The sequence below is a fragment of the Pleurodeles waltl genome, chromosome 6, assembly GCF_031143425.1.
Source record: "Pleurodeles waltl isolate 20211129_DDA chromosome 6, aPleWal1.hap1.20221129, whole genome shotgun sequence".
Lineage (NCBI taxonomy): Eukaryota > Metazoa > Chordata > Amphibia > Caudata > Salamandridae > Pleurodeles > Pleurodeles waltl.
Genome location: NC_090445.1, coordinates 257,343,766 through 257,358,199, shown reverse-complemented (window position 1 = coordinate 257,358,199; position 14,434 = coordinate 257,343,766). Strand labels below are relative to the sequence as shown.

The 14,434-nt window shown below is 40.7% G+C and overlaps 1 protein-coding gene across 1 annotated transcript in view; it reads left to right on the top strand.

Moving 5' to 3' along the window:
* The window catches only part of LOC138299622 (corticotropin-releasing factor receptor 1), a 1,731,194-nt gene that overhangs the window by 851,350 nt on the left and 865,410 nt on the right, over positions 1–14,434 (top strand). Inside the window, exon 4 of the mRNA XM_069238054.1 lies at positions 4,111–4,196. Within this exon, the coding sequence (XP_069094155.1) occupies positions 4,111–4,196 (86 nt within the window). The remainder of the gene's footprint in view (positions 1–4,110; positions 4,197–14,434) is intronic.

Genomic DNA, 14,434 nt, shown 5'->3' with positions numbered 1-14,434 from the left:
CTTGTGACACTGATAGAAATGGTCACATTAGGATCATCAAAATCAAGGTATGCTGCCGCCCTCGCAATACATGCTTGAACGTGTATTTGGGACAAACAAGCTTAATGCCCTATGCCAGGTCTAAGACAAGACTCACATGAAGGGACGGGACTATGCCTTGGTGCACACTAGATTAGCTTGAGGCTTGGGCCACAAATCCAAAGACCAGGATATTAGATACTCGCAGTTTGGCACCCCAGGCAGGTAACACTACTGTACTCCCTTGCAGGGAACGTTTCTATTACAACAGTTAACCTCTGAAATTGTTGGCTTGGATAAGGTACTAAAGCTAATGGTTAGAAGTTAGTTTTGCCGAGTTATTTAGATGAACATTGACCTTGGCTAAATGCTGGGCTATGTAAGAAGCTCTGAAGCACTCCACAGGATGGGCACCCATTAGGCAAAGTAAAAGGAGGAACCTCAGTTTGCTACAAGTGAATTGTGAGAAAGAATGCAAAGAATACATCCCAGTAGGATGACATTACAACTGTTTCTGTTTCCCACTTGTCTAATTTCATCCTTGGGATTAGGAGAACAGACAAAAGGCCTTATTTTCCATTTGTCCACCATGGTTAGACATGACCCTCTGATTTATAGCAATCTCTATGTCTTCAGTAATGGGAGAGGGACTTTGCCTCAGTAGGATTTCTCTTAGTCCATACGGGCCATTGTGTGTTTGCCTTGCATGGCAGCAAAATTAGGAATGATTGTCATATTTCAACCAAGGTGAAAAGACTGTAAGCTGGTGGCCAAATGTAGGGTAAGCTGTCAGATCAGGGTTTCTGACAGACGAGTGACTCCGATTCTAGAAACCCTGAGTTGCCTCCCATCTAAATAAGATAGAGGACCAACTAATTTTGCATGTGAGATATTTATTTTATATTTCTCATGGAAAACCCTGCTTTAGATGCTATTCACTGAAAATCAATAAATTTGCTGACCAAAATGCATACAGCTCAACAATATATTTTCACAAAAAGTGCTCCGCCAATGTCAGAGGGAGCACTTTTGGTAAAAAAAAAAAAAAAACTAATCTATATGTCAGGACTCTTTAAATAGGACTAGTCATCCGCGATCATTATGCCTAAATTGTATAGCATGACTTGTAGCCTAGGGCTGACTTCTAATCTGCAATCTTGTTTCCTAAACTTTAATTCCTTTTGCTCTGATACATTATGCTAAATTGCTATAATCATCCTCATGTGATTAGGTTAGTGTTTGTTTTCTTTTCAGTCCTTAGATTGCTCAGCTTTAGGACCATTCATGAAGACCTTGCAGTGTGCTGGCTCTGAATGATGGGCACTAAACTAGGGAAATGTATCTATTCTGAGTCACTTGGGGTGATATAATGGTACCCCATAATGGATTCTCATTGCTGTTTGAAGCAAACCATCCCGACAAGTGGAGACTTCTGTGCTCCAGGATATGCAAGAAGGGTAGGATGTTAGCCAGTCAATGATTCAATGGCTTATAAGTAGCTGATTCCTGAAGACATCAAACAAGCAAAGGACCAACTACCATTTGCAAGATGATATTGTTATTATTCATAGCTACTATGGGACATACACATTGTTGGACCTGGCTTTTTGACAGGGTCATCCCCAAACTTTTTGCCTCCTTCCTCCTATTTTTTCTGACCTGTTGTTGTTGGCTTTTGACCTCTGGGCACTTTACCACTGCTAACCAGTGCTAAAGTGCATATGCTCTCTGTGTAAACTGTACTATTGATTGGTTTATCCATGATTGGCTATTTAATTTACTTATAAGTCCCTAGTAGAGTGCACTATATGTGCCTAGGGCCTGGAGATTAATTGCTACTAGTGGGCCTGCAGCACTGGTTGTGCCACCCACTTCAGTAGCCCCTTAACCTTGTCTCAGGCCTGCCATTGCAAGGCCTGTGTGTGCAGTTTCACTACCACTTCGACTTGGCATTTAAAAGTACTTGCCAAGCCTAGAACTCCCCTTTTTCTACATATAAGTCACCCCTAATGTGTGCCCTAGGTAACCCCTAGAGCAGGGTGCTGTGTGGGTAAAAGGCAGGACATGTACCTGTGTAGTTATATGTCCTGGTAGTGTAAAACTCCTAAATTAGTTTTTACACTACTGTGAGGCCTGCTCCCTTCATAGGCTAACATTGGGGCTGCCCTCATACATGGTTGAAGTGGCAGCTGCTGATCTGAAAGGAGCAGGAAGGTCATATTTAGTATGGCCAGAATGGTAATACAAAATCCTGCTGACTGGTGAAGTTGGATTTAATATTAACATTCTAGAAATGCCACTTTTAAAAAGTGAGCATTTCTTTGCACTTAAATCTTTCTGTGCCTTTCAATCCACATCTGGCTAGGTTTAGTTGACAGCTCCTTGTGCATTCACGCAGACACACCCCAAACACAGGGTACTCAGCCTCACTTGCATGCATCTGCATTTTGAATGGGTCTTCCTGGGCTGGGAGGGTGGAGGGCCTGCCCTCACACAAAGGACTGCCACACCCCCTACTGGGACCCTGGCAAACAGGATTGAACTGAAAGGGAACCTGGTGCATTTCTTAGACACTCTTTGAAGTCACTCCCACTTCAAAGGCACAATTTAGTATAAAGCAGGGCCTCTGCCCTACCTCATCAGACACTTGCTGGAGAAGAAACCTGAACCAGAACCTGCATCCTGCCAAGAAGAACTGCCTGGCTGCCCAAAGGACTCACCTAACTGCTTTCTCCAAAGGACTGCTGCCTTGCTGTTGCCCTGCTGCCTTGCTGAACTTTTGTCTGGCTGTAAAAGTGCTCTCCAAGGGCTTGGATAGAGCTTGCCTCCTGTTCCCTGAAGTCTCAGGACCAAAAAGACTTCTCTTTTTCATTTGGACTCTTCGTGCGCCGAAAATTTTGACGCACAGCTTGCTCAGCGGCGAGAAAATCGCTGCACACCGACGCTGACCGACGCGACGCCTTCGGGGCGACCGTAACTTCGACGCACAGCCTCGCAAGGACAATGCCGCCCGACTTCGAGAGGGGAAATGCCGTGAGAGCGAAACTTCGACGCACAGCCCCGCTGAACGACGCGCAGCCGGAAAACAAGCAGGAGAATCCACTCACAGACCCCGGGACATCTGGTAATCCCCACGACCCACAGAAAGAGACTGTCCGCGCACCGAAAAACGACGCCCGACTTTGTCGTGTGAAAAATAACGACGCAAGTCCGTGTGTGCTGGGGAGAAATCGACGCACACAACATTTTTCCACTTATCTCTTCTTCTGCGGCCCTTTCTGGAGATTTTCCACTCCAAAATAGGTACTTTGTGCTTGAAAGAGACTTTGTTTGCTTTTTAAAGACTTAAGACACTTTATATCACTTTTCAGTGATATCTTTACAATTTCATATTGCATCTTTGATCGTTTTGACCTGCAAATACCTAGATAAATATTATATATTTTTCTAAACACTGTGTAGTGTATTTTTGTGGTGCTATATTATGGTATGGTATCATTTATTGCACAAATACTTTACACATTGCCTTCTAAGTTAAGCCTGACTGCTCGTGCCAAGCTACCAGAGGGTGGGCACAGGCTAATTTTGGATTGTGTGTGACTTACCCTGACTAGAGTGAGGGTTCTTGCTTGGACAGAGGGTAACCTGACTGCCAACCAAAAACCCAATTTCCAACACACATCAATGTGCATTGCAACACACTATCCTTGCGTCATACTCTAGGCACGTCTATTATTTTACGTTACCGTAGTATACATATTCCCATTGTTGGGAATAAATGTCAGGTGGTTATTGCAAATAAGTGGATATTTGTGAGTTATGCTACCTAAAGAGTGTTCCTTAAGAATCAGTAGCGAGAAGACAATCAATTTGAAAACTTGCAGTGGCTCCATAAAAGTATGAAACCTCACAAAAACTTGAAACACAATGCTCTATTACAAAATAAAATGCATTTTTCAGGAATCTAATAGAAAGATTTTATTTGAAAGCAAAAACTAATGGAGTGGCATCGGTAAGCACTAAAAATGTGATATGGATTCTAAATTATTGCATGGACAGATTTAAACCAATCTGTTATCTGTGTATTTACAGGAAATGTTTACAGAGAATGTCTCATTAACGGAACCTGGGCTATGAAAGGGGATTACTCACAGTGCCAGGAGATACTGAAAGAAGAGGTATGGGATTTTTGTTTAACTTTATTTGCCGTTTCATTTACAGAGTGTGACATATGATAACCAATACAGCACAATGTGCCACTACGTATAGACACTGCAGGCACTGATGTTTATTTCTAATTTGGAAAGTAGACCATCTTGTCTGCCAGAACAGGATCTCTGTTAGAAAAAATTGTATTTGCCAATATTACAGATGCATTTTTATAACTGCTAATGTTGAACGGGATGCCATGTGTGCTTTTAGACCCGGTCGGCAAATATTTTTCTTTCCAGAAAGTATCCCTCAACTTGGGAGGGTGGTTTCTTTCTGGGGAGCAACACAAAGTGCCTGACATCTCTAAAATAGTTGGCAGATGGTGCATCTAACATTTTGGCGACTGCCTAACTTCCATGAACTGCTCAATGAGCCCCTTAAATACCTTAGTGTCTTAAACATCAATCTTTAGGGGATTTCAGTCCATGACTACAAGCGGGCGTAGCTTCAATGTGTATTTACAATTGAAACCTGTCTCTGTTACTGTTAGACCTGACATTCTTGGCATGGTTCCCCCCTCACTTTTTGCCTTTGCACCTCCTGTTTTTGCTGGCTTTAGGATTTTTTCTCACGGCTACATTAGTGCTCATGAGCATGTGCTTTCTGATCAAAACATGGTAACATTTGATTACATCCAATTGACATATTTAATTAACCGATATGTCACTAGTAAAGTGCACTACATATGCCAAGGGCCTGCAAGTTAAATGCTGCCAGTTGGTCTGCAGCATTGATTGTGCCACCCACTTAAATAGCCCTTTTAGCATGCTTGCAGAGCCTGTGTGTGCAGTTTTAAACTGCCATTTTAACTTGCCAAAGTAAACCTTTTGCCAGGCCCAAACCTTCTTTTTCAGTACACATAAGTCACTCCTAAGGTAGGCCCTGGACAACCCAGAGCAGGATGCAGTGTGTTTTAAAGATTGACATGTACTTTAATTTTTACATGTCTAGGTAGTGAACATTTCCTAAAGTTGTTTTTCACTACTACGAGGCCTATCTCTCCTGTAGGATAACATTGGAGTTATCCATTAGGGTATAATCCTCTTTCTCTCTTTTAGCCTCTTCAATTTACCGAATTTCACAGAGAAGTTACAAAAGCACCGTAACTATGTTTCAGGAAAGCTTGCATAAGGTAGTAGTGGTAGTGATGTGTGATTTAATAGCTGTATATTTCTTTACAAATATACAGACTATTGCAGTAGTACCACAGTATTTTCTAGGAGGGACTGCAGTACCGTAAAAACCATTTTTTTAAATGGGGACTTTTTAAAAACATGATTTACCTACACTGTGCACAGTCTTTGGTTTTACGTGAAAAACTTGTACTTAAATATGTTTGGAAATCAAATTTTTGATGTTAAACAAGAATACATTGCCATTGGTGGTTAAATGGGCACTTTCTCCACAAGTGATGTCAAATCATTAGGTGATTGGCTAATGACTGCCTTTACGAAAGTTCAAGGCAGTAATCTTGTTTTTAGGTGCAGTTTGGCTGTGTCCTGCATTACGCCTTCAGATCTAGATAAGTATTAGGTTTGGTATTCTTCCCCGCCCTATTACCACTTTAGAAAAGTGTTAATAGGTAGGGAACAATATTTGTAACTTTCTATATATTTTTTAAAAAATCGGCAGAGTACAGTGGCTCTGCCTGAAAGTTCCGCTGTTTGAAAAATATTTAAAAAAAATAAATGTCTGAAAATGTGAAAATTACACTACAATACATTAAATTTTACAAACATAGGGCCTGATTTATACTATTTTAGCGCCACATTTGCAACACTCTCTTTCACTTTACTGTATCACACTCCAATTAATGGCATTCCAATCGACAACAGTAAACTGCACCATTAGAAAAAAGCTTTTGTTAAAAATAAACCATTGAAATTCAATGAAAAAACAAAGTTAAAAAATTATTTCTTCTTTCTATACAAACCCAACTTAAACTACACAAACATTAGAAGTTCTAAAGTTATAGTTATAACTCAGTTATAATTTATGCACTGCCTTCAAATTAGTATAAGTTTTGAACTTCCGTACACAGTCTGGTCACCTCACTCGCCACACTACATGAACCATACCTCGTTCCACTCCTTAAAAATACCCCTGGGGTGGACCAGGGGACCATGCAAAATATTTCTTTTGGGAAGGGGGGACTTGATCCCCCCTCTCCAAGCCTCTATGAGACCCCAGGACTGATGTATAATAGGAGGGAAAGGGTCATGCGGCCCTGGCCCTGAGCTTTATTGTTATCCGGGATCCCCATCCCCTGGGGCCAAAATCCCTAATTAAAGGGGAGGGAGGCCATTCAGCTCCCCTCCCCAAGCCTTAAAAAGCCCAGGGACCCCATATCCTGGGGTCAAACTAAACATAAATTGGAGGGGGCCACCGGGTACACAGTAATTTCCCTGCCCACATCAGCAAACATGCCTTCACTGCCTGCAGAAACTTAAGCAAGGAAGGCATGTCTGCTCTCACTCGATGGAAGCTTTAAAAACGCCCCTGAAAAATGTCACTTTAATTTCCACCTAACTATAATGTTACTTTAACCTTTGTTTTTTCAATGACAATCTATATATGTTTGTGTGTGTACACGTATGTATATATGTGTAGATTTATACATATGTGTGTTTAAATATATGTATATCTACACTTCAAATAGAGTAGTTTTTATCTACTCAGACATGCATGGAGATGAACATTAAGAATATTATATGTGGATAATCTAAACATATTGGAGAGAAAACTCGTTACTACTCTCATAATTATCTTGGGGTTAGATTAAAACCAGCCTTTAAACTATGATGACAGCATGTATTATTTGGAAGTAAAGGTTTCTCAATTAAATCTAAGTTTGTGATGTTTTTATTTACAGTATGATAGCATTTGTGGTACTCCTGTATTGTAAGCAATCCCTTTGGTTCTACTATTTACATTAATAATTTTAGACTTGCATGTTTGACGCAACTGAGCGTTGTAGAATGCCATTCACTAACCTTACTACAAGGCCTGTCTAGGTCCACCCAAAAACCACTAGAAGTAGGGAGAAATACTTTAAGTAAGTTAGCTGATCAGGCAAAAATACTGTATTAGAAGCATATAAAAAAGCCTTGGAAAATGTTGTATGTTGTATGTTCTGTGTATATTCTCTATTGTACTACTTGTTTGTTACCACAAGTAATATTTAATATTGACCTGAGGAAATAGATTACAAAATTCAAATAAACCTAATACTAAAACAACTAGTATTGAGGTGGATTTAATTGCAATAGAACATTTAAAAAAAGATGCAAAAGGGCTCTAAGTGTCAATGTAGTTTTCCACTGCCATGCAAATATATCTTTATGAACCATTACATTCCACAAAAAGGCATACGTTTTTCAAAGTAATAGTTAAAAATTGCACTTCAAACTAAGATCATTGTGGAAAGTTACTTATATCTCTGCACAGTGCCCACAAGCAACCAACTGGTGCTTCCCCTAGCTCCATAACCTGGGCTGCACTCCCAAATCCAGGTTGCCTTTTGTCTTCTGCCAGGCCAGGCCAGAACAGCCGGGAGCGTCAGGCACTTTGATTTTGTGTATTCAGTTCACAGCTTTCAAACTCCACATAGTTCCTAGAAGGGATGTGTGCCAGTGCTTAATTTGTAAATAAAAATGTGCCGGAGCCCAAAGCTCCCCTTTGAAATAGGTGGCTTCTGCAATTAAGAGTGCAAGCACAGAATACTGAGGCAGCAGTAATCCTGAAGCCATTCTGGGCCTCTTTAATCCATGTACAACCACTCCCTGGCCCTTCCGCTCACACTTGCAGCTTTCTGGTTTCTCCCATTGTAATGCTTTTTCATTTTTCTCTCCTCCGTCTTTCTCTTCTGAGACTTTTGCTCGCAGTAAAGGCTTGAGGCAGAAAAGTAAGTGCCAGCCCTCAAAAATAAGTGCTGGTACCCCACATTGGAAACCACAGCTCAAATTAAGTCCTGGGGTGTGTCATGCTTGTACCTCCATGTCAGGCAAAGCTTTGGATCAATCTGTGTCTCTTAAAACCAAGAGACTCAGCCCCCACTTTTCCAAGTGTGAGTGCAGTTCTAAAGCAACCTTCTAAGTCAAAGTTTAGATACCCTCAGTCTCCCACGAGATACTTCTTCTTCAGGGTTCCTGCTCACAGTGAGTGGATAACAGCTTTGTAACTCCTTTTAAGTGCTAAAACATCCTGCACAACGACCATTGCCACCCCTCTTCCAAATGGTTAATGGTATGCTCAGTTGAGACTATGTTCTGCCTTTTCAGTCTTCTGAAGCAAAACAAAAGATCAGCTCTTTTTTGAGACTTATTAGCACGTTAGACCTTAATAAGTAAACATACAAGGGGACGCAAATAGGTCGATGAACCTTTTGGCTCGCAATTAAGATGTTCCCACCATAACTCCAGTACATGCAGATCAATAATCAATAATTAATCAATAACATAATTGATCAATGACAATCAATATCATTAGTAATCAATGGAATCAGTAATTATCACACCATGACCTTTCAGTCACGAATAACCACACCTTTAGTAAAAGTTAGAATATTTATTTCCCTGTTTTAACAATGTTAATGTCATGTGAGATAATCTCAATTCAAATAATACACATACAGAAACATCAAAGCGTTATCTAATCAAAGCTTGAGCCACTTCACATCCTAAAGTTACAGTGCAATTTGATTAACAAGAACCTTTGCACAACTGATATCACATACATTTATTTTCAGCAAAGATAAGACATCAAAAGTTACTTCATATAATGAACTTCATTAGTGAGGAATCCTTCTCAAATACCAGATTAGCATCAGTATGTTGGGCTTCATGCAAAACAATTTAGTAAACACAAATTTGGAAAACATCTAACTATGGCTCTATCAAAATAGTTTGGTTGGTACATAGTAAGAAAAAGCAAATAGTCTTAAGAAACACATCAGTAGTTATATACCTCTCCTCAAATGGATCGACAAGCTAAGATAGTCTTCATCATCAGGACATAAGTTCAGTCAGCAAGGCATCAGGATTCAGCATCAAAGTTCAGAAAATGCAAAGTCGTTAAGCAGTAAAGACGCTCAAGAAAGTAACGACCTTTCGGTCAGAAAGAAAATGGGCAAATGGGCTGTCTTCCATCAGTGTAGTCCGGCTAAGTTAGATTTCCTAAAACTAGTTCCCAAGTTCTATTGGTCAAGGGATCCCATGTTCACACTTTGTCCAATAAAACTAAAATATCAAATCTATACTTTCTACTAGTACTTGGTTCACATGTCGCTGATTGGCTCCTCTTGTAATGTCCTCATCATCCGGCTCGTCAGGTAACAATATTGTTGCAGCTTATACTCCAGTCAATGTGTCCATTGTTCTTCTCCTGAGAAAGTCAGTCTTACACACAATACACTCATAATGTTACATTTAGCAAGAACAGCATCTACTAGCAATCGGTTCTCATGAGAAAAGACTTTTAGCTACGAGCACATTTGGTCAGCACAGTGGAAAATCACAATTTAATTCTCAAAGCAAACATATTATTAATTGGTTTAGAAATACAGCTTGACATGAGGCCGTGCAACTGGGCCAAGACCTCCACTAAGTTAAGGCCTACAATTAATAGAACTAATACATAATGCATAACCCTCAATATGATGTATTACTACATTAATCAAACATAAGCCATTCATAAGTATACTTCGTGAATATTGGTGGCCACTCACGTGGTCACATTTTCAAATGCGTGCATTATTTTTCTCTATATGATTACATTTTCTACGCAAATCCATTACTCAAAATACATGAATACTCATTAATATTTTATTAAAACACCTGCTTTAGCCGAATCACAAATAGATCTTGGATCCATGAATGGCCAACAGTCCTATCTGCAAAATTTACAGGCCATTCCTTCTGGCTGATCTGTTTCTGTAGTGTGCCAATGGACTTTACGGGTTGGTAGTTTAGGGGCCTGGCGTGGTCTTTGGGGCCCACTGGAGTCATCCCTCTACTCAGTTCTATGCTATAGGTCCCTAGGACTTCAAAGGTCAGGACCCCACTTCTTTGTTCAGGTGCCTCTTACAGAGGAACATGCAGGTTGTGTGTCTGTGGCTGAAAAACTAAATACAATGCACTTACTTGCAATAACCAACATTGCATAGGATTAACTTTTCAATATTTCCTCATGTTCTAGCGAAAAAGATGTACTGAGAAGACAACTATTGATCTCTCAATGCTCAGAATAAACATCAGCAGCACCAAGGAATGAACAATAAGGGTTCTACGAAAATTCAGATTTTTCCATGTCATTTTGTGCGTTTTCCTACAATGTGGCTATGTTTTTTATCATCTAGACACCCCATAGCATTAATAGCAGTTGAGTAACATGATTTTTTTTAGTGAGATAAGGAAATCAAAGGGCCAGGAGATTGAGTAAACATTAAAGAATTCCGTGAAACCCTTAGTAGATAATTATTAGAGTTTACCTAAAGCAATGTGGAAAAACTGACGTGAACATGTAAAAACATGCTTAGGTGGCAATGGCAGTCCTTTTAAAAAATATGAAGCGCCAGACCCCATGATCTTGGATCAATTGTTGGAGAAATAATGTCTTCCTGTATAGAAACGTGTTAGACCGACCAATGTAAAAGCTTTTGTTCTGTTTGCAGAGCTTACCGGGAAAAAATAATTTTGGTTTTGTTCAGGTTTGAAGATGAGGAGAGAACCTGCCTTTGTGAAAAGACAAGGACGCTGCATTCTTACAAATCAAGAAGCCGTATTACATATTTTCACCACCTCCCTTCTTGAACTCTAACGCGCTGCCCCTGCTCCATTTTCTCAAATATGGAAGCTAGCCCTCAGGCTTATAACATTATTTGTCCATCAGGCCTCATTCTATGAGAGAGGAGCTGGTTTTCAATTATTAGCCTACTCCTAGCTTGCAGGGTTTCTGTATTTCCTATTTCTTGGCAAAGATTTCTCTCTCTCGTGTTAGTTTGCACTGGTTATGCCTGAGCATTTTGTATGCAAAGGCGCTCCTTGCTTAGACTTTTCTTCCGAGTACTCTGAAACCACATTGTATGTGTAACCCAAAAGCATTTAATGCGTGAGCAGTGATGGCTTCTCCACTATGGCGGAGGAGCGGTGTCCCCCGCAAGCAGCAGCAGTTACAAAACCCTTAACAACTAACGGATTATAAACTGTGTTTAATTCAAGGGGTGGGCCATGGGTGATGACGGGGACAAGGGGAGTGCACTGTGCACTCACCTCAGTGCGCATGTGTGTTTGGCTGGCCATCTCATGCCGGCCAAACACACATGTGCACTGTGCTCTCTCCAGCTCAGTTCTGGGTTGCTGGGCTGGAGAGAGCAGGCACAGGCTCCCAGTCTGCCTGGGAACAACCTGGCTGGGGGCTCCAATCAATCCTAACACTGCTCTGAGCAGTGTCACGATTGGCCCTAGGGCAGGCTGGGGGCCTGTACCTGATAAGGGGACGGAGGAGTGGCGCGGCAGAGCAGGTTAGTTTTTTTTTATAATCTGTTTTTGTTCCACCCCTCTTCCCTCAACACCCCTCCCCCCAACAGGCTGCCCCAACCCTTAATGTGCAGCGAGCTGTGACTGTGCACGAGTGGGTACCTGCTTAGCTTTTGTATAAATTCCCTACAACATTTGCGCTGGTGACTCTCAAGCATTGTGTATGCGAGTGCCTACCTCGCAAAGATCTTCCTCACACGTGTGTCACCACAAATGAGGCTTCTGTAAAAATGCTTAGGAAGTTTCAAGTTTTCACCAGGTAATAAGCTATACGTATGTTTTCATAATTTCGGAGAAAACAGCACACACTTCGTAGGGAAAAGAATTGGTTGAATGTCATAATATCATATACATGAATATTGTGTCCTAAATATCATTAGTAAAATTATTGTAAATGTTCTGTTATTAACACCTATTGGGTGATATGCTTGTTACAGATTTGTAAGGAACCAAATATATATACATCAAGCAAAATTCTGATCACTATATTTTTGTATCATACCAAAACACACTACAAGAGCTTCGCACACCCCACTACCCTCTGTTCTCTTCCTATGCTTTCTCTTGAACAGGAACGTACACCAGTTGAGCTAGCTTGTTTCCTGACATACCTTTCTTCTTACCGGTCCAGAAACTGTCTGCCTTCCCTTCCTTCACACCTCTGTATTCCCTTTCTCCTCAGTTCCTGATTATAATGCCTTAGCAGGATGTCCTGCCTGCTCACCCTGTCACAATGTTACAAACACTTGAGAAGTATTGCCCTGAAATCTCATCAGGAGGCCATGGAGTGGAGCAGCAATTCATTGGGAGCCGTATCTTTTTCAGTGTTTGACTGTGCGGGCCATCCACCAAAGAGTGGACGATAGTCCATTTGCGGAATTTAGTGTGCCATTGACATGAGTGCACTTGTAATAAGGTTGAAGGAGTATCTGCCACTTTCGGGAAGATACCCTACATCTGCCAACTTTAAGTATGGCCCTTAGTCTGTTGGAGCCTATATGGAAAAGGATGGGAATTAGGGAACAATAACACACATGCTGAAATTGAGGTATCCTTAACAGTGGTGAGTGTAAGAATATTAGAAAAGGTGTATATAATACTTGGAAAAACAAGTTATTTGGGCAATTGGATGGATAGTGTAATACTGGAAAAAAACATTTGCACAAGATTATTAGTAGATTTGTAAATTGAGGAATGAAAGTACATCAAGTCTATAAAGACTTCAGGAGAGAAGGCGAGAAGGGAGACATCAGTATATGGGGAAAAGGGCATAGGGAGAAGGGTGCAGAAGATAGTAGAAAGCTGGAGTGTTTGACTAGAGGATTAATGGGAGAGCTGGTGCTTGGAGGGAAGATATAGGAGAAGACACACCATTGGTGGGTGGAAGGGAATTCAAATATGTCCTCCCTAATTTTCTTCAACACCCTTCTAAGGCTTACCCTCAACTCTTTAACCAATCTACCCAATGTTCATTGCAACAAACATAACCTACTCCACTGAATAGACGTGGGTTCAATAAATAGGGCCTGATTCTAACTTTGGAGGACGGTGTTAAACCGTCCCAAAAGTGGCGGATATACCACCGACCGTATTACGAGTCCATTATATCCTATGGAACTCGTAATACGGTAGGTGGTATATCCGCCACTTTTGGGACGGTTTAACACCGTCCTCCAAAGTTAGAATCAGGCCCTTAGTTGGTTTGCTAATTTATCTCTATGGGTCATGATTCCTATGCCATTGAACTTAGCATTCTGATAATGTATTTGAAGACTCAACTTTCAGCCTCAATGGCTCACCACCAGGTTATGTAAAACCTAAAAACAGAACAATAGCCAAGTAAATGCAGTTCCCAAACGTAGCACTATGTTATTGTTCCGAAAATGATTTCCCTAAGCCTTCTACAAGAGTTGATTTAATCATTCTTTGAAAACAGTAACTATACAACGTTCCTGGAAATGTTCTTTAGAAAAAGGTTATATGTCTGGCTCATTAACTCAGAGTTTTCCTTAAAAAAAGATGATGTAATTGAATCAAATACTCTAGTGCTTTGTGGATGTTACCAGTGTGTAAATGTTTACTCGAGGTTTACAACTGCAATCTTGTAGAACTCCCTGCAGCTCCTTAACTGTGTTCTTTAACAATGTGCAGCTGAAACACGTTTATTCTCTTTGGTGAGGTACACAATTTGTCAGTGCTACTGGTGCACACCACCTTTCTCTTCCTAAACAAATATCACTTAGTGATTTTCTGACTCAAAATATCAGAAGAGGTCATCGGGCCAGGTTCCATAAAGTGCTTTTTGTCGCTTTATCCTGAAGGTCTGCCCTTACACTTCACATGAATGTGTCTACTGCACTGCCATTTATAAATGAAAAACAGACTTTGAAGTGGTTTTCTATTGGAAACCTCTTCTGAAGCAAAGCAGTTAAAATTTGCCACCACGAGAACAGTGGTAATCAAGCTCATGAATGAATGCAGTTAATTGCTCTCTTGTATTCTAACATATATATATATTTTTTATTTTGATAGTACCACAGACAGCCCCTAAACTGAGGATGTTTAAACCTATTTTGGTGGCTCCACTGTAAAAGCATTTTCTCTCAAATGGTGCCAGCTAAATGTTAGACATTTCACAGATGTCCCAGGTGCGCCTTTGCAGAGTGTTA